The 20,387-nt window shown below is 34.9% G+C and overlaps 1 protein-coding gene across 1 annotated transcript; it reads left to right on the forward strand.

Annotated features, from left to right (window-relative positions):
* The first annotated feature begins 1,061 nt into the window (after positions 1 to 1,061).
* On the forward strand, positions 1,062 to 14,286 carry LOC128550253 (uncharacterized). Its single transcript, XM_053528909.1, has 2 exons — positions 1,062 to 1,209; positions 13,058 to 14,286. The coding sequence occupies exon 2, from the start codon at positions 13,066 to 13,068 to the stop codon at positions 13,816 to 13,818; it is 753 nt and encodes a 250-aa protein (XP_053384884.1). The 5' UTR covers positions 1,062 to 1,209; positions 13,058 to 13,065; the 3' UTR covers positions 13,819 to 14,286.
* Positions 14,287 to 20,387: the final 6,101 nt, after the last annotated feature.

Genomic DNA, 20,387 nt, shown 5'->3' on the forward strand with positions numbered 1-20,387 from the left:
CATTCAATTAGCAGCAGATGTATTCTTTCAATATAGTTACTGAATGGCATGCAATCCACCTCGATAGCCTAGAGGTAGAGCGCCCGTTTCCAGTACGGGAGGTCGTGGGTTTGATCTCCGGCCGTGTCATACCAAAGACGTGAAAATGGTACAAGTAGCTCCCTTGCTTGACGCTCAGCATTAAAAGAGAAACTGGCTTCTCTTCTCTTATACCTTCATGGTGATGGATTTCAGCAGGAATGAGGTGCCGAGAGTAATTAATATAAGTTGTAGAACTTGCTTCACAATCGACCAAAAAATAAATTAAAAATAAAACGATTGCCCCCGGTTTTACGGACCTCATGGCAAAAATTACTTTTTACTGAATTATTTCAAATTTCTTGACTTATTGGTCCAGATACATGGTGTTGAACACAGATTGGTAATGCATCACAAACTATGGACCCGCGATTTATCTAAGGAGTCGTGTAATAATTTCAGTTCTTCCAAAGCTCAAAAAGAAGAAGACTGACCGATTGCTATAATGTCTTAAACATTGTGTGTATAACGGTTGCGTCGTTGTGGCCTGGCTTTGGAAGACATACCTTAAATGCAGCTATAATATGTTCATGCTAGGTGTTCCCGTTGATAAAAACATGTGTATTTTCTCTTAAAACTGGAAATAACATGACACTATATTTTGTGTATGTAAGTAATAAAATTTTCTTAATTGAACTGACCTCCTTTGCTATTTTGTTTACCGTCTGTCATAGTCGATATATAAGTAACCGTATGTTTAAGTAGCGAATTGGTATTTTCATTTTGAAATTTTTCCAATAAAAAACAATTTTTAATTTAAAACTAGATTATTATAATGTACATGCCGCTTTTGATATAAAAACACAATGATACCATACGTATCATCGTTTACAATATGTTGTATGATAAATAATTTCGTTTCAAGTGACCGCATATATGATATAATACTTAAATAATTCAGAATTCGCTTACTCACGTGCGATATCAGACAGGTGGTATGCTATCATAATTTTCTAATTAATTATGCAAGAACGTAAAGCCACGTGATATCAGTAAACCAATGAAAATGTACCTAGCTGTCGAGTTATTGATCAGTACCTCTGACGACTGACTGTGCTGTATTGGGAATATCTATTTTTCTTTTTTTCTCATTTATATATCTAAAAAGGACTTAAAACACACAAAAAACTGGTAAGTTAATTTTATAGTTACATCCAGTTAATATTATCATAAAATACTATTTGTTTGAATTGAAAAATATGGTCATATATATATTTTTTAACATGAAATCCATATTTTTCCGCGTATCCCTGCATTTCAATCAATATTTACTCAGGTAATTTCCGCAATGCTACGGAATATTTGATATGCATTATTTTCCTGACAAGACAAGGAATCAAACAGGGAAATTTTATACATTGTACAGATAGTTAACATATTTGTGACGAACTTTAATATTAAAGCCGTCGGAATATTAAAAATAATAATAGTTATTTTTGAACAAATTCGTTTTATTCGTACATTGCTTCTTAATTTCATTCTTAACATATTTTTTATTTTCATTTTTTTTAATCAAGAATATTAAATGCTCTCGAAACCTTTTTCCAACATAACAACACTAGAAAAAAAAACTGTGTCGGATATTATGAATCAAAGATATCAAAGATGAATATCACAAAGTTTTTCTGCTTTGTTTTAGCTTGTATAAAACGGTATTTTTTAGGATATTTGAATTAAACAAGATGATGCGGCTTTTAAGACTTTTTAGTCTGTGACGCCATTTTATTTCAGGTCGAGAAAACGGTCAAGGTTAATATATACAAACTGTAGACAGATCTTGTCTTATGTACTAGTGTTTTGTCACCACTTCTGTTCTTATCTAAACTAAGATAATATGGCTTAATCATCATTGTTTCTTTTTTTAAAAAATTATTAAATCAATGTCGTATGATAAATAACAATCGGTATTGTAACTAAAACAATGCCATGATATCATCCATTGTTTTCAAATCGAGGCTTATACTTACCTTCCTGAATACGTAGCTCGGTGCACGAGCTGCCATGTTAAAAGGATGTCGAACGTTTGTATACCGTTTTTACTGTTATTTCAAACAATGCATTAAGAGAAGTACATTCACATGAAATCAAATTTTGTTGACGAAAACAAATAGGAAACTTAAGATGAAAACCCGAAAAAAAACAGCATCTTGTATAAAGCGATTCACTTTGTAGCATATTATAATACTTGTATAACTAGGAAGCACAATTAGTGATTAAACCGGAATGTCAAGTATGAACGGAAACTATAAGAGGTTTAGACTTGATATGTAACAAGGATGTAGAATGTAAACATACGTTACCATGAACACAGGACGCAAAAGAATCACATAATATTCTTCATAACGTTGACGTATTTTCCGTTTATGAAAGCAAAACGTAACGTTAATGTATATTTTTCAAAGTCATATGTACATGTCAGTACGTAAAGATATTACTTCTATTTTAATTAAGTGCTTTCAAAATTAAGAAATTTCTTAAAAGATACTTTTGTCCCTTTTTTTTTTATTTGAGCATCGCCAAACAAAAACATGGTACACAGTTACAAAGAATGCATGCTCATTTTAGAGAAAAGGTATCTCTCTCCATGTCAGATATTCTAAAACAGACCAGAAATTCTTAGCAAAGCATTACAAAACATGGTCTCATTTGTATATCATCTTTAAACAGCACAATTTCAACAAAAGACAACGTGCCTTTAAAATTACGAAGAAAGTCTGTAACGTTATATCGCACACTTTTGCTAAAAAATTCCGTGCTCAGAACTCATGAAAAAACAATCAAGCCATTTTGCATTCTGATGAAGGAGATGGGTCTAGTTTGATATGGATTTATTGCATTGTTATGATGGACTAAACAGATTCTCCGCACGTCAGATCTGATGATGATAAACTCATCAAAACCCTATCACACAATGAATACTACGACTGCCCGGTTTTTGTAAGCTAAGGCCAAATAAAATAAGCTTTGTTTCCAGTGATTATTGCTTATTTCTTCAAATTAAGAATATACAGTAAAGATTTGTAGCTTGCTGAACATGTCTGAACGTCAGCCTTTTCCATTCTTTTTATAAGCTGAGGTAATTGAAGAACGCCGTCTATACTGAAAGTTTTAATCTAAATAGGATACATAATTTTGTTTTTTATTTTGTTAGTAAGTATTTTAACTTTTGTTTGTGAAATAACAAACTTTCAAGCCCTAAGCAAGTCTAGAGACCAAACATACAGTCTTATCATTGGTCAGTTTCAAGATGGTGCCCAGAATTATCCAATCAGGTATACTTGTATTCTGCATTCTGCGACTTAACTCAAACCCAGCTTTCTTGCCTGCAGTAATTGTGTATATGTACTTATATATCCAGGGAACATAATACCACGTGCTTAATCTTATTATCACACGTGGTGTCATATTCAGTACAATATGGTACGTAGAGAAAAGTGCAGTATATTGATATAAAACGATTTTATTAACCATTCTTTACAAAATATTTCTACTCCTAACCGGTACAAAGAACGTGTTTTTTTTCGTGATTGCATTTATACAAAGCATATGACAAACCTTCATTTGATAACTGCATTGTTTGATTGAATCCAGACTCGAACTTGATACGTACCTGTATACACAAAACGCATTTATTTACAGCGCATAGCAACCATACATACCCACAATGAGGCATTGTATACGTGAACAAACGTATGTCTTCCGCATTGTTTGATTGAACCCAGACTCGAACTTGATACATACCGGTATACACAAAACGCATTTATTTACAGCGCATAGCAACCATACATACCCACAATGAAGCATTGTATACGTGAACAAACGTATGTCTTTCTGGAGACCGAGTGAGCTAATGTACATAATGCAATTAAAATAGAACTTTGTGATTACAAACATACTGTTTATTGTTTCTTTTATTATTTTGCTAAGTGTGCAAACATGTTAACGTTATGCAATAAGTTAAAGGATTGTTCTATGATCAAATATAATCAATGTTGTCTTCTAGTTAGCTATTGACACGAAAAACACATGATTGAGCCGCACCATGAGAAAACCAACATAGTGCGTTTGCGACCAGTATGGATCCAGACCAACCTGCGCACACGCAGTTTGGTCAGGATCCATACTGTTCGCTAACGGTTTCTCAAACTGCAATAGGCTTTGAAAGCGAACAGCATGGAGCGTGACCAGGCTGCGCGGATGCGAAGGCTTGTCTGGATCCATGCTGGTCGCAAATGCATTGTGTTGGTTTTCTCATGGCGCAGTTCATATTTGCATTTGCTCTTCATAATTGGAGAGAATAAAACTATTGATCTGGTTACCTGTTGACACGGTATACGTTATTACTGAAACATATGCGTGACTTAAAACCAAACTTATACCAACAACGCACGCACTTTTCACAATGCTGCACGATATATGAGACATTTGTAACTCAGTCGCGGTTTGAATCTCACTGTGGCTGCGATTGAAGTCCAACCCCATTTTTTTTTATCAAACATCATCAAGAGAAAGAAGGGCGATTTTACTGACAAGTGGTGTCGGTAGTGTTTAATCCTTATCATGATGAGCACGATTGGTTCTGCCTTTGCGACCAGTGTAGATCTTGATCAGCCTGCACGTCCGTGCAGTCTGATCAAGCTCTGCACTGTTCGTGGATAAATTCATTATATAAATTTACCAGGGTAAGGGTCAACTGAGATGATACAATAGAGCAACTAATATGAAGAATTTTTAGACTAAGATATAGCTTTAGCCGAAGCGACCATATCTGCAGTACTCTAGCACTTCTTTGCCATTTGCATCATACCATTTAACATTTTTGGTGAAAAAAAATAAGATTAAATTCCTTTTATTCAATAAAAATTTCACATACTTAATAAGCCGAAAATATTTCTTTTTAGCAAAAATAATTTACCATTTTCATCAAAAGTTTGTATTTATTTGGTTGAATAGTTGTATTTTTCCAGCTGTTAATAGGTTCGATAAATATTTTGGTTATCTCTTGTAAGATCTAGTAATTTTCACTAATTTACCGTGAACGAACACACCGCCCGGAGAATGATTGTGAAACGATAAAATAACATATTAGTATAACAAATATTTGTACAATAAATATGTTTAAAGTCACTTCACCATATCTGCATATAGTGAGATTATAGATAATAAAAATGTTGAAGTTTGTAAAAAAAAATCAGACGCACGCACGCACGCACGCACGCAAACTTGGTACACACACAGAAAAACACACGTGCATTTTCCCTTAATGTTACAGTGATATGCAAAAGTGCTACAGTATGGCTACTGTTAAAGTATGAATTAAAGAATTAAATATCTTGATAGTTTAGTCTGTAGTAAGTGTAAAGATTTGAATGAAATGTTTAATACATATATACATCAAACGTAGATAGGAAATGAAATAATCTTAGTTAGAATTAACGTTTCTTGTACGTGTTTTGCAAAATAAACTGTGTATGTACACCTTGATTTTTAACAAGGGAATAAGCGGACAAGACATACACACTGTATCTAAATTTGCTTTATCGACGTAGAAGGTTTTTTTTATAAGAGGACAACAATCAAGCCTGTATAAGGCAGCCAGCCAAGGGAGCGGCACAAACTGGCTGCTAATGACAGGTAGCTGCTTAAGACTTATTGAAGTTAGAGCAGAAAATCAATTTGTGAAGTTAGCTGACTGGCTGCTTTATGCAAGCATTCGCTTTATACAGGTGGCGGCTGAGACAGGTTCATGTGAATAACGCGCTTTTTAAAGAATTAATATTCTTCTTCTCATTCTATCTTAAACGAACCTCTAAATGGCTTTATACATGGTGCAATAAATAAAACAATGTATTCTAAATTTCACATAAAACTTCAACTTAAGTGGTCAACTATTTGTCGTGAAATTGCTATGTAAATTACTATGTAAGATAAAATGAAAATGAATATTTCTGTTCAAACTAATTTGGTACTTGATAGATTACATTCCCGGCCAAGTGGAGAGATCGATTGGGGACTATCACCGAAATAATTAGATATTGAAAACCTAATTATACATTCCACACACGGAGAGGGAGCCCCGTGCCTATTATTTTAACGATTGGAGATGGGAAGATAAGGTTGCTGGGTTTTAATAATCTCCTGTTTAAGAAAGATGGAATTTTTAGGCTTTCTGTCTTAATCAGAACTTCACCCCCCCCCCCCCAAAAAAAAGACACCAAAATTGAGTCCACTGCGTGAAATGTCTTCTTATTTAGTTTTGAAAACATTTTACATAGCAACATGTGTGGGGGAAATATCATGTACATGTGCTACAGCAGAAAATGAATCTTTCATATCTTAAACTAAACATTTTTATTCATCAAATATGTCTTGAACAAATTAAGCTCAAATTTGTCCACTCGGCTTTTAAGGCTTCGTCGTGTCGGTTAGTCAAATAAGATGTAAAAATGTGCGTAGATAACATGGGGTGTCCGAGATAGTTAGGTAACATTAACCCTAACCCTGCTAAATTTCTGTAATGAACTTAGTCTTATTTCAATTTGGACAGTACCAATAACTGTTAAAAGGAGTGCTTACAAAAAAGATACTGACTGAATGGCGAACATAGCAGATCATGACCAAACTACACGGATGTGCAGGTTGATCATGATCTACACTGGTCGCAAATGCAGATTCAATCAGGGTTAGTTTTCAATACAGTTTTGAATAGAAGTGTTGTCATTTCTTAAAAGTAACAACCTAAATACTGTTTTTACTGTATGAATAGGAAGAAAATTAGCATTTTCCTAATTACCAGGAGTCATTACAGAAGAATTCTTTAATTGTAGCATACATGTATGAATATATAATTCTACAATTATTTTGTAGCTTACAAAGGCCATGCATATATACAGAAACATTTTATTTGTACAATATGTATTCATATTTCTTCTAAAGTTTCCTTTGTAAAGGTTTTTCAAAAGTTAAAAAAAATCAATTTATTTCATTGTAATTCACAACAGTAATTATAAAATATGCTAAGTTTTGAATATTAAATTTTAACTGATTTTAAGACTGCCTGGTAATAAGAAATTTTTCTTTTGAAATAGTTTATGAAGGCCTGGTACGTCAGGTCTTGGGTTATATGAGCAATTATCTTAAAAGAATAACAAACAAACAAAAACTATAGAAATTTCTTTCAAAAAATCGTCTATACATAAATTGTATATATAGCCTTCGGGTTAAAGATTGTTTGATGAAACGTTAAAATACTGAGATGTTGGGTCATGGATCCATCTCGTGACGTGGATTGCTTTTCGCTGAAAGTCCTTACTCATACTGAGTCAGAAGAACTGTAATTTAAAAACGATATTTACACAAGACGGTAGCATTTTTCATAATTTCAAATTTTAGATATTTTCCTTTTCATGAAACTTGGTTTATAGATTAATGTTGGGTGGGGGGTGGGGGGGGGGGGGGGGGGGGGGGGAAGTGGGTACGGAGAATATGCAGGTATACTATCTATCAATGTTTAAACCAGTGTTAGGGGGAGTGAGGGGTGTTGCACTTTCAATCCGAATATGCTGTTATTCTGCTTGGCTGCATTGTATGTTTCTAAAGGATCTTCATATAACCAAAAACTAATTGACCAAAAACAATGAAAATGTCCCAGCAACAATGTAAATAGTGCAAGAGATTTTTTTTTGTTATTATTTATTTTCTAGATATATGGAGAGAAATATGAAGAATATGTGTATAATTGTGTTGCTACGTCTACAAATGCGGTTGCTTTGGCAACAATGGCTTTTTACATGTTTTATTACAGATGTCCAATTTTTTTATTATATACACCTTCCGGTAGGGGAACTTTATTGCCGGGTAATAGTCTTGTTATTCCAGGATGATGGCAGAATTTATGTTTGTTTTGTTTGAGAGAAAAAAAACCCACAAGTAATAGTGAGCATAATGCAGATGAAAGACAGAAAATGCAAACTCATAGTACGGAATGTTTCCTCGTTAATTTGTTTTGTTTCTGCTCGTGTACTCATAACTCGCAACAAATGTCAAAAAATATTCAAAGTGATTTCATTATTTTCAGTACGCTTGCTTTGTAATTAATGAGGCCGTACGCAAGGTTTGGATTACCGTAAATATCTTATTACAGAACCTCGATAGTTTCTATTTTTTTGTCAAATTATCAGAACCTATGGTTTATTCATAGGAGATAAATCCGGGAGCTATCTGAAGTTTTATATAATTATGTCCCTTTTCTCTCCTTCAAACAAGAGAAAGTTAAAGCGAAAAATAGAAATAAAGAAAAATACATTTGTATTAATTAAAAGATCGATATGTGTATTTAAAAGATGAGTAAAACTCGAAAAAGTAACGTAATAAGGTAATCGTCAGGGTAGATTTCTAAGAGGAAAACACAGCTGCCATCAAAATTATCTTGCTCACTGAAAAGTAACGAATATGTGTCGTCTCATGAACAAACTACTGTGAAATCATTTAATTTCGTGGGCATGAAATTTCGTGGTTTGGTAAAAACGGCAATTTCGTCGGGATAGGAATTCAAGGATTTCATCTTTTGAACATAAAATGAATTGGAATTTTACTTGTTCGTTGGGATTAAATTTCGTGGATTGACCCAATCACGAAATCCACGAAAATTAGTCCCCCACGAAAATTAATGATTTCACAGTAGTTTCTGTTTTTGAGGTTTAAAAGCGAAAGGAGCGTCAATTTGACTGCATACCAAAATGAAAGCAAATACGGGAACATATTCAATAGGATTAATTTTGGTTTAGACTGAATATATTTATTTATTCACTTACCTGGTGCAGTTATTATAATATTTACTTAGCTATAATAATAAGTAAATTAAGACAAGAGAAAAGATAAAGCTTAACTACCTCTACCTGTGGTATGAGAGACACGCGGCAGCTGACGGTTTCACTTATATTAACATTCTTCCGATTAAAGAAATTGTTCCATGTAAACTGAAACAGCTGTTTACATTTCACTTCTAGATGTCTTTGATGAATAATTAATTATCAGACTATATAGATTTTCCTTTCATTATTTTCTTTCATTCCCCCACTTATGTTAGAGTGGTGTCTAAATTAGGGGGAGCGGCGGTCTACCTCTGAAGGTTTCGGCAGCTCAACCCTGGGGTCGTAGGTTCGAGTCCCTATGGGGTCGCAACCATGACGTCTCATATGCCTGCAGAACTTTTTTTTGCAGGATGCAGACTCAAGACTGGTTCAAATAATATCGAAGCTCTCATCACAATCGAGCTGAAACGAATTAGTATAATATAATGGTGACTAAATTAGGTAAAATGTCTGCGAACGAAGGAGAAAAGATATTTTTAAACTAAAATTCAAGATTTTAAGAGGGTTAAATCCTCTTTACTATGAATAATGTTTGTTATCAGATTCACTTTTAATTTTGTAATTCACCCCTCCTCCACCTCCGAACCCCCTCCGCGCGCGCGCACACACCCGCTTTCCCGATTTCAGTTTTCTATTGATTGATTGATTTATTTATTATAGTCTCTTCGCTGTACAGTACATCAATATACAGCATAGGTCATAAAAACATAATACAATGTACAATGTCATTCATATAATTATGAATTATAAGAGTCTGAGATAAAATTGACTTCTAACAATACAAATAAAATATTTCTTGTACTGTATCACACTTGGATATTAAATCTGAACTTGAAATTACACCGACTGCTAGCCAGCATTGCATCTTATCACCTAAAAAAAGAAAGGAAAAGAAAAAAACAACAACAACAAAAAAAAAACAAACAACATGTACGTATTTGGCATGTTGTAAAAACTTCCCTCAGTACAGTTTCATTCTGGTGTATGGTAATGAATGAGGCACAGAATGACAGTATAACATCATTAGAAATGACAAGTGCAATGGGATAACAAGACGGAAAGACGTAATTACCATTTTCCGGGAGAAGACTCAGGAGAGTTAATTTGATATTATCTTTGAATTATGTGTCCGCATTGATTTTCCGTGTAACGTACTCCGGAAGAAAGTTTGGTCATAGATCATATCCTGTGATTGTTTTGGAAGCGTCGTGCAAAAAACAAATGTATTCTTGTCAGCAGTTAGTTATTGACACCCTGGCTAAAAAATAAAATGGATTAAACGCTTAAAGAATCGTTTGCCGGCCAATAGTCCGAATGACATAGAGAAAATAATTTAAACACTTATTAATGACTTACCAGTCAACAGTCAAAACTATTACCCGAGTTCTGAAGCCATCCAGAAAGTGTTCACGACCTTTTGACAAATAAGTCATTAACTAGGTACGGTTCAAATTCTTAAAAGACCGAGTACGGGCTAGACTGGCATCAGTCGTTAAAGTCCTTTAAAATAGATATCTTTACCACAAAATCCTCTTAAGTAGCACTTTCTGATTTTTTTTTACAATATCTCTTATTTCTGACTCTGTTGAGATGAGCCTAGTAAGAAAAGGGTTTTCTGAGAAAATACCAGTGTCAGTATGAAGAAATAATAAACTTTATTACAGATTACTTGATCTCATCATACTTTGTACCAGCCTACACATTTTTTTACATAATAGTGTTCTTTTTATTTTTTTGGATTCAAAGGCACTGTTATAGCACACAAGCAAATAGTTCTATACTCAAAGTCTGATGGATTTTTCAAACTCAGCCGTAATTTGATAACTGTACCTATTGCAGGACCATAAAACATTCACTGTGTGTTAGTGTTGTTATGGAAATTGGCAATTCCCCCGAGTTAATTAAGAAATGGATGTTTTCTGGTTGATTAAAGTCGGCGGGAATTTGATCCAATCAGCGATAATGTCATCCTGCTCGGGTGAATAAGCATTGTTCATCCTTTCCTTTAAATACGATCTGAATTTCTATATGTTTTCGCTTTTATTATCTCAACAAAACTCGTATGTGTTGAGTAGAAAATTGACGTTTTTCAATAGCTCCAGGAGTTATCTCAAAAGAACAAACAGTCTTCTCCAAGCAGAAACATCAAATAACAACAAAAAATTGTGTGTTACAAGTATAATATATTTATGGTCATGAAATTGACGATGTAAATCTTTACTATATAATGATATAAATAAACATATATTTTTTCTGTCTTTCTACAAAAAATGAGTTCAGTAAATGTATCTGCAGCTGCGCTTTTTTCTCTCGGATTTTTCACCCATCATACAGTAGGATTGCATAGATAATATTTCAGACTGCTGTTTGATCACAAACCTTCTTTTGTCTCAAATTTGCCTAGATATCACCCTTTCTTTAAGTAAAGGTATTTACAAAGATCTAAGTATGCAAGTAGAATTCTTTCTCTTATCGATACCAAAGTAGTTCGATTATTGAAAATAAACATTGCATGGATAAATATTATGATAAAACTTCAGAACATATTCTGATAAGAACCTCGGATATGATCGTCTAAATAAACAAATCCTCCCAGTCATGTTTATAATATCTGCTGAAATACAGTAGACAAGAATATAAGACGTTAGTGTCTTCGATTTCAATTTTTTTTTGTAATTCTATTAAAAACTTTGAATGTATGCCATGATTATTTGATGAAATCTTGTCTTTGTAGAAGGATAGCTTTCAAGTTTCCCTAATTATTTTTGCTAAATCTAATAAAAGTGTGTGATTTTCATTAAAATATGAGAAATAGGGAATCAGAGAGAGTAAATTTGTTCATTTTTTGAGTGGGGATGAAAGTGACTTGGGTGGATCAAACGAGTGTGTGTGTAGAGGGATGGGGGTGGGGGGTGTGTGTGTGTGTGGGGGGGGGGGGCTGTGGGCGTCTAATTGCACCATTAATTGCTACCTTTTCTGTTCAAAGTGAAATGTATCTAAGTATTTAATGACATTTCTCATATAGACGGAAAAGTAGACGTTGAAACCATTTATACAATTTGTATCAAAGTTCTCTTGATTTAGGTACACTTATTTCTACATTTATGACGTTAAAGACAGCTAGGTATGTAAGTTCAGTCACCAAGTAATTGTTTCTTAAATACAGGCTGAAAGCTTTATGACAAATTGATGAGAAAGGTTTGACAAGCATTGAAACCTACACCGAGATAACAAGATTGTCCGCTTTAAACCTAAATTAACGTGCACCACTTGTGCGTCTTCATACATTTAACAGAAAAAAAACTCACACAAACAAACAAACAAACAAATAAACAAAAAAAACCTCAAAACTAAAATGTAAAAATGATTAACTTCTAGTTTTTGCTATAAAGTTCACAGTTCACCTCATTTTCAGTTGAATTACATCTGCTACCCCCAAGTTCAAAGTTCAAAGATAAATATAAGTTAAGCTAGGTATAACTTATGATGATATAAACTCCAGCATACGATTTGAGTAAAAGTTTGTAAAAAATAAATAAATATACTATAAAAAGTTTCCAAAAAACACGTTTGTCATCACACAGAACTGTTTTTGTACCCATAAATCGGACTGAAAATGATTCGTAAACCTTTTGGTAACACCATAAAAGATTAATCAACAATAACAAATTAATCAACATTAATATCCAGTTTTACTGTAACTCAGTATCCTATTTATGGTGTCTAACCAAAAATTCCAGCGATTGAGGGGAGATAATTCAAATTAGTTTTGCATATAATTTTGTATCAGTTGTTTCCCTTCAATGATTACTTGCATGTCGTAATGTCTTTTTTTGCCTTTTTCATATTGTTCTATCATCATACGGATTTTGGGATAAAATGTTATTGAAAAGAAAAAAGCAACAAAACACAACAACAACAAAAACGTTAACATATAAAAACACACACACATAACAGATTGCATGTGGGACAACAAAAACACTTACAAAGAAATATCCGCGAATTGTATGTAATAAAAAGTATTACATACTATCTCCAAAATTTCAGTGATATATCAAGGTTTAATAAAATTTTACGTCAAACATTACATTTTTTTGTAATTTCAGTTCCTGCAATGGCTAATGTAACAGATATCGAAGAAATTGTGAAGACATGGGCGTGGACAAGTTTTGTCAAAACACGAGGCAAAGATTTTCAGAAACTCAAATTTGACGAAGTTAACCTGGACGTCAACTGGTCACGTGTCCGATTCAACCCGTCAGTTCCGGAATACTCGGACAAAAGTATGGTCGATCAACCGAATTCTAAGATAGTTTTCACATCTACGTTTGAAAACAATACCGACTCCGAACAGGAACACTCGTTCACGACGGAACGATCGACGGCGTGTATTACAACAACGTCGATTTCCAAAGGTTACACACAAGGCTTTAACCTTGAGTTAAAACTTGGGCTTCCAGATGAAGTTGCTAGTGCCACGGCAGGATTTGGACGGGAGACCACGGTGGAAAGCACTGACGAAACAACCAAAGAGCAGACGATAACTTGGGCAGTTGACAGTAACATTAAAGTTCCGCCCAAACATAAAACAACTGCAAGAATGGTCGTAAAAGAGAAAGAATTTAATGGAACGTTTAAACTGAATGTCAGAGTACGCGGTATGGTAATTGTAACATTCACAAATCTACGTGATAACAACAGTTACATACACACATCCGAAGGCGACATTTCGCAAATTCTGAGCGACGCCAAAGGATATACGGGATACAAGATTGACGGTAAAACAGCTGTATTTGACGTTCAAGGGAGCACAAAGTTTAGATTTGGCGTAGAGCAAAGGGTTAAAATAGACGAAGAGCCTCTGTGATTTCCAGACTGTACCAAACGCCATATGAACTGCTACTTAGAGGACCATAAAATGTGATCTTTAAGTTATGAATATTTAGTGCCTATGAATCTTTTTTTACAAATTACATCGGAAACGTTTGTAAAAGAACAACCAGAACTGTGGAGTGAAACTGCAATCATCTGCATGCGATTTCAATAACTAAAAACACGTCAACCCAAAAGCGACAAAATGAGAAACTGGCTGATTTGAATGAAATGTGTTTTAAATCTTAATTTCTTGTTGGAAATGGAGAAGAGTTTATTATATTCATTTTTTGTATCAGTACAAAAATATTTGCATTTACCTATGTTGAACTTACTTTTAAGTGTACAGTTCTGGAAAACAGCTTCATCTTGTTGATTTTAACAATACAAATTGTTTTAGTATTATATTTACGTATATTTCATGCTATATTAATTTTGTAAAATAAATTATACCAAAACAAAATACGACATATTTAGATATCCCACGAACATAAATTCTTATCTCATTTAAAACACTGGTCATTGTACCTCTTTCTCATATGAAGTTACAGCAGGTTCATGACTGCCTTTCTCATTATAAGTTTCTCATTATAAGTTATTATGAGAAAGGAAGTCCTGAACCTGCTATAGTTATTTCAAGTAACACCCATTTTCACCTTAGGTAAAAGTTGGTTCATGACATCCGGCCTTTTCATCATAAGCAACGGTTGGGTTTCAACGCAAATTCTCATCCGTGACAAGTACCAGTTAAGACATGGCATCCTTTCTCATCGTAAATAAGTTTAGTCATTGCATCATGACATATCGTAAGTTAAAGTTTTGTCTTGGCACCATGATCAGTAACAGTTGGGTCATGGCGCCCTTTCTAAACTTAAGTAGATTAACAGTTGGATCATGGCGCCTTTTCTAAACATAAGTATTCTAAACATAAGTAGACTAACAGTTGGGTCATGGCGCCTTTTCTAAACATGAGTAGACTAGCAGTTGGGTCATGGCGCAGTAGACTAACAGTTGGGTCATGGCGCCCTTTGTAAACAAAAGTAGACTAACAGTTGGGTCATGGCGCCCTTTGTAAACATAAGTAGACTAACAGTTGGGTCATGGCGCCCTTTCTAAACATAAGTAGACTAACAGTTGGGTCATGGCGCCCTTTCTAAACATAAGTAGACTAACAGTTGGGTCATGGCGCCCTTTCTAAACATAAGTAGACGAACAGTTGGGTCATGGCGCCCTTTGTAAACATAAGTAGACGAACAGTTGGGTCATGGCGCCCTTTCTAAACATAAGTAGACTAACAGTTTGGTCATGGCGCCCTTTCTAAACATAAGTAGACTAACAGTTGGGTCATGGCGCCCTTTCTAAACATAAGTAGACTAACAGGTGGCCATGGCGCCCTTGGGTCATGGCAACCTTTCTAAACATAAGTGACAGTTGGGTCTTGGTGCCTCTTCTAAACATAAGTAACAGTTGTGTTCTGGCGCCCTTTCTTAACATAAGTAGACTAACAGTTGGGTCATGGCGCCCTTTCTAAACATAAGTAACAGTTGGGTCATGGTGCCTCTTCTAAACATAAGTAACAGTTGGGTCATGGCGCCCTTTCTTAACATAAGTAACAGTTGGGTCATGGCGCCCCTTCTAAACATAAGTAACAGTTGGTCATGGCGCCCTTTCTAAACATAAGTAACAGTTGGGTCATGGCACCCTTTCTAAACATAAGTAAAAGTTGGGTCATGGCGCCCTTTCTAAACATAAGTAACAGTTCGATCATGGCGCCCTTTCTAAACATAAGTAACAGTTTGGTCATGGCGCTCTTTCTTATATAGGTAGCAGTTGGTTCATAGTGCCCTTTCTAAACATAAGTAACAGTTGGGTCATGGCGCCCTTTCTAAACATAAGTAACAGTTGTGTTTTTTTTTCTCTCTTTCCTTTTTTTCTTCTTTCTTTTTTTTTTCTTTACTTCTCTTATATATTAATTCATCTGTCAATACAACTCTCATAACCCTTATGGGTGAAACTTTATTCTTTATCAAGAAAATATTTGTTCAATCTTTACATCTGGCTTAACCTTGAATTATAGTAGATTTTAATGTACCATAGTTAGTGAAAGTTTGGACTTTGCGTTCATTTTTGTTTAGTGTTTAAACAATAAAGTGAGCTCATTTACCATTGGATCGCCCTTATCAACTTAAATTGTCTGGTGTACGTCCTTCCATTCAGTCAAACTTCAGATTTTTCTTAGCCATTTTTATTGTACAAAAGTTTTATGAGGATAAATATACAGATGAAGTTACAGTTAACTAATTTTTGATAGCAGAGTCATAGCCTATACCTATGTAATTTTTCCTGTTTTCCCTTTAAACTTTAACTGATTATTGAATTCAGATAATTATGTAGTTTTAATTTTATTTTAACTTTAAAGTTTGTGCTTTATTTATATTTCACCATTAGCAAATATGAGCCGCGCCATGGGAAAACCAACATAGTGGGCGCGACCAGCACGGATCCAGACAAGTAACAGTTGTGTTATGCTGCCCTTTCTAAGCATAAGTAACAGTTGAGTCATGGTGCCCTTTCTAAACATAAGTAACAGTTGTGTCATGGCACCCTTTCTAAACATAAGTAACAGTTGGGTCATGGCGCCCTTTCTAAACATAAGTAACAGTTGAGTCATGGCGCCTCTTCTCATCATATGTAACAGTTGGGTCGTGGCGCTCTTTCTAAACATAGGTAACAGTTGGGTCATGGCACCCTTTCTAAACATAAGTAACAGTTGGGTCATGGCGCCCCTTCTAAACATAGGTAACAGTTGGGTCATGGCACCATTTCTAAACATAAGTAACAGTTGGGTCATGACGCCCCTTCTAAACATAAGTAACAGTTGGTCATGGCGCCCTTTCTAAACATAAGTAACAGTTGGGTTATGGCACCCTTTCTAAATATAAGCAAAAGTTGGGTCATGGCGCCCTTTCTAAACATAAGTAACAGTTGGACAATGGCGCCCTTTCTAAACATAAGTTACAGTTGGGTCATGGCGCTCTTTCTAATATAGGTAGCAGTTGGGTCATAGTGCCCTTTCTAAACATAAGTAACAGTTGAGTAATGGCGCCCTTTCTAAACATAAGTAACAGTTTTGTTATGGTGCTCTCTATAAGCATAAGAAACAGTTGAGTCATGATGCCCTTTCTAAACGTAAGTAACAGTTGTGTCATGTCACCCTTTCTAAACATAAGTAACAGATGGGTCATGGCGCCCTTTCTTAACATAAGTAACAGTTGAGTCATGGCGCCTCTTCCTACCATATGTAACAGTTGGGTCATGTCGCTCTTTCTAAACATGAGTAACAGTTTGGTCATGGCGCCCTTTCTAAACATAAGTAACAGTTGGGTTGGGTCATTGTGCCCTTTTTAAACATAAGTAACAGTTGGGTCATGGTGCCCTTTCTAAACATAAGTAAAGATAGGTCATTGCGCTCTTTCTAAACATAAGTAACAGTTGTGTTATGGCACCCTTTCTAATGTAGGTAGCAGTTGGGTCATGGTGCCCTTTCTAAACATAAGTAACAGTTGGGTCATGGTGCCCTTTCTAAACATAAGTAATGATAGGTCATTGCGCCCTTTCTAAACATAAGTAACAGTTGTGTTATGGCACCCTTTCTAATGTAGGTAGCAGTTGGGTCATGGTGCCCTTTCTAAACATAAGTAACAGTTTGGTCATGGCGCCCTTTCTAAACATAAGTAATAGTTGTGTCATGGTGCCCTTTCTAAGTATAAGTAACAGTTGTGTTATGGCGCTCTTTCTAAACATAAGTAACAGTTGGGTCATGGCACCCTTTCTAAACATAAGTAACAGTTTTTTGACACTAATTCTCGTCATAAGTATCAGTTGGGTCATTGCGCTTTTTTCCGTCATAAGTAACAGTAGGGTCATTGCGCTCTTTTCCGTCTTAAGTAACAGTAGGGTCATTGCACTCTTTTCCGTCATAAGTAACAGTAGGGTCATTGCACTCTTTTCCGTCATAAGTAACAGTAGGGTCATTGCATTCTTTTCCGTCATAAGTAACAGTAGGGTCATTGCACTCTTTTCCGTCATAAGTAACAGTAGGGTCATTGCACTCTTTTCCGTCATAAGTAACAGTAGGGTCATTGCACTCTTTTCCGTCATAAGTAACGGTAGGGTCATTGCACTCTTTTCCGTCATAAGTAACAGTTGGGTCATGGCACTCTTTCTCGTTATAAGTAACCGTTGGTCATGACGCTCTCGTCATAAGTTACAGTTTAGTCTTGGCAACGTGATTTATCACAAGAAACAGTTGGGTCTTGGCACAGTTCTTGGCACAGTTCTCATCATAAGTAACAGTTTGCTCATTGCGCCCTTTCTCATCAAAAGAAATAGTTGGTTCAAGGCGCCCTTTCCCATCATAAGTAACAGATGGGTCATGACGCCCCTTGTCATCTTAAATTATAGTTGGGACATTGCGTTTATTCTCAACATATGCAACACTTTAGTTATGGCACCCTTTCTCATCACAAGTTACAGTTAAGTCATGATACAATGTCTCGGCATAAGTAACAATTTGATCATGACACCCTTCTCAGCATACGTAACAGTTACAACAGATTGGTCATGACGCCCTTTCTCATAATAAGTAAAATATGGGTCATGAAACTATGCCTCATTATAAGTGAAAATTCGATCATAACTCCCCTAAGTTAGACTGCAGATAGAAAACGGTTTTCAAAACGAAAAACATGTAATTCAAGTACGTTACGTATTATCTTAAAGCGATATGCTAACTTCGCATGTGGTAAAAAATGTTTGCCAGGAAGAAGTGCAACATTGCTACATACATGCAACAAAAATTTATGTCTGTTTGATCTTGGCTGCATTCGGATGACTTCGTTGCCAATGGAATGGCGCAACGCTTATTAGTGACCAAATGTTTGTGAGATATGATTGTCCAGAAAAGATATCATCCGATCGCTGTTATACTTGAAAACGCCGTTTCCATCAATATTGCTCTAATTAGAATGATAAGTTTGCCTCCATTGCAAATGTTGCCATTGTTATTGATTCCGATACCGGATTGAAATCCGTTTCTATAAGGCTTGTTTTCAGTAGCTAGTTTACACAAGAAAGTCGGACTTTTTTTGTATTTTATATTTTGTTTTTAGAGAACTTATTACAATATTCACATAAGATATCATAGATATCAATAACATGATATGTTGAAATACAAACAGATATCTCTACATAATACATAATGGCAAAGTCAGTGAATAACAACGGCACTAATCATAAATTCTATAGCCAGCAAAAATTTGAAAGGTAAACAAATGTTATAGACTTCCTTGTATATATAATATAGACAGAAAAAGTTAACGGAAGGGAGATAAAAGATGTAATTGATACATATTTTCTGACTGAATTGTCTCCCTTTGTAAGACTACATAAAAGCTAAATAAAAAGCTAAAACATTGATATCAAACATATTTTGTTATTTTCATTCTTTAAAATTTTAAATTACCTAGTTTAGCTATGCCTTTTCTGATTTATCTATTCCCATTCTAAGACTAATGACAATACATTTTGCCGGTGACTAGATTATGGAGAACACCGGTTTTCGTTTTCTTCGAATTGTTAAGGATAATAGAACTATTCACTGAGTTTGAGAAAAAAACACATCAAAGAAAAGAACAACAGAATCTATTTTGTAAGACAAGGTTGTCAGTCGCTAATGTAATACTTTGAACACAATACAATAGGAGAATAGGAGAACTTTAAGGAGAAAAAAAACATGTGATAGATGAAGAAAAAAAAATAAAAAAGGAGTGGGCATAATCTATTTTTAAATTGATACAAAAAATATCAAAGCGCTTTGACAGTGTCCATTTATAACCACATTCTGGTTAAATGTTAGAAATTGGATTCAAAGTGTTCTCTAATTACCCTAGGTGCAAACTGGACAAATACTGATATTTTATTTGGTAATAGATTGTTTCCAGATGTACTTAACACTATCCTAATTTTATGTAAATCATATATTTTTTTCATGTAAAAATGAAAAATGCTTTGCCAAACCTAGAAGGACTGAAAAAGAACATCAAACACTTATTTAAAGGAAGGCGGACTTAATCATCTCAAAGTTTTGGACCTGTCCTTGAGCTCCAGGATGTGTCCACACTACGGTTGGCTCGGCACAGTGACCAGGTTCGCCTGGCGTGTCTAATCATCGGTTGGCCTGGCGTGTCCAATCATCGGTTGGCCTGGCGTGTCCAAACACTGATTGGCATGGCGTGTCCAAACACCGGTTGGCATGGCATGTCGCATTTATAGAGTCAGATCTCAAAATAGCTCCGTCTGAAGCAACCCGTTTGACCCCATTAGGATACATTGAATAGTCAGTAATTTGTCAGTAACATACTTAATCAAATCAAGTCTGCTATTATTTTAATTAGTCGCTTGCTTTCAAATGATCTCAATATAAACAGTTAATTCTAGCATGAAAATGCAAATTTTGTCGTTTTGGGGGTGTTGTTTCGATGTTAACATCGTTATGGTGGTGGT

Source organism: Mercenaria mercenaria, chromosome 17 (assembly GCF_021730395.1).
Source record: "Mercenaria mercenaria strain notata chromosome 17, MADL_Memer_1, whole genome shotgun sequence".
NCBI classification, from domain to species: domain Eukaryota; kingdom Metazoa; phylum Mollusca; class Bivalvia; order Venerida; family Veneridae; genus Mercenaria; species Mercenaria mercenaria.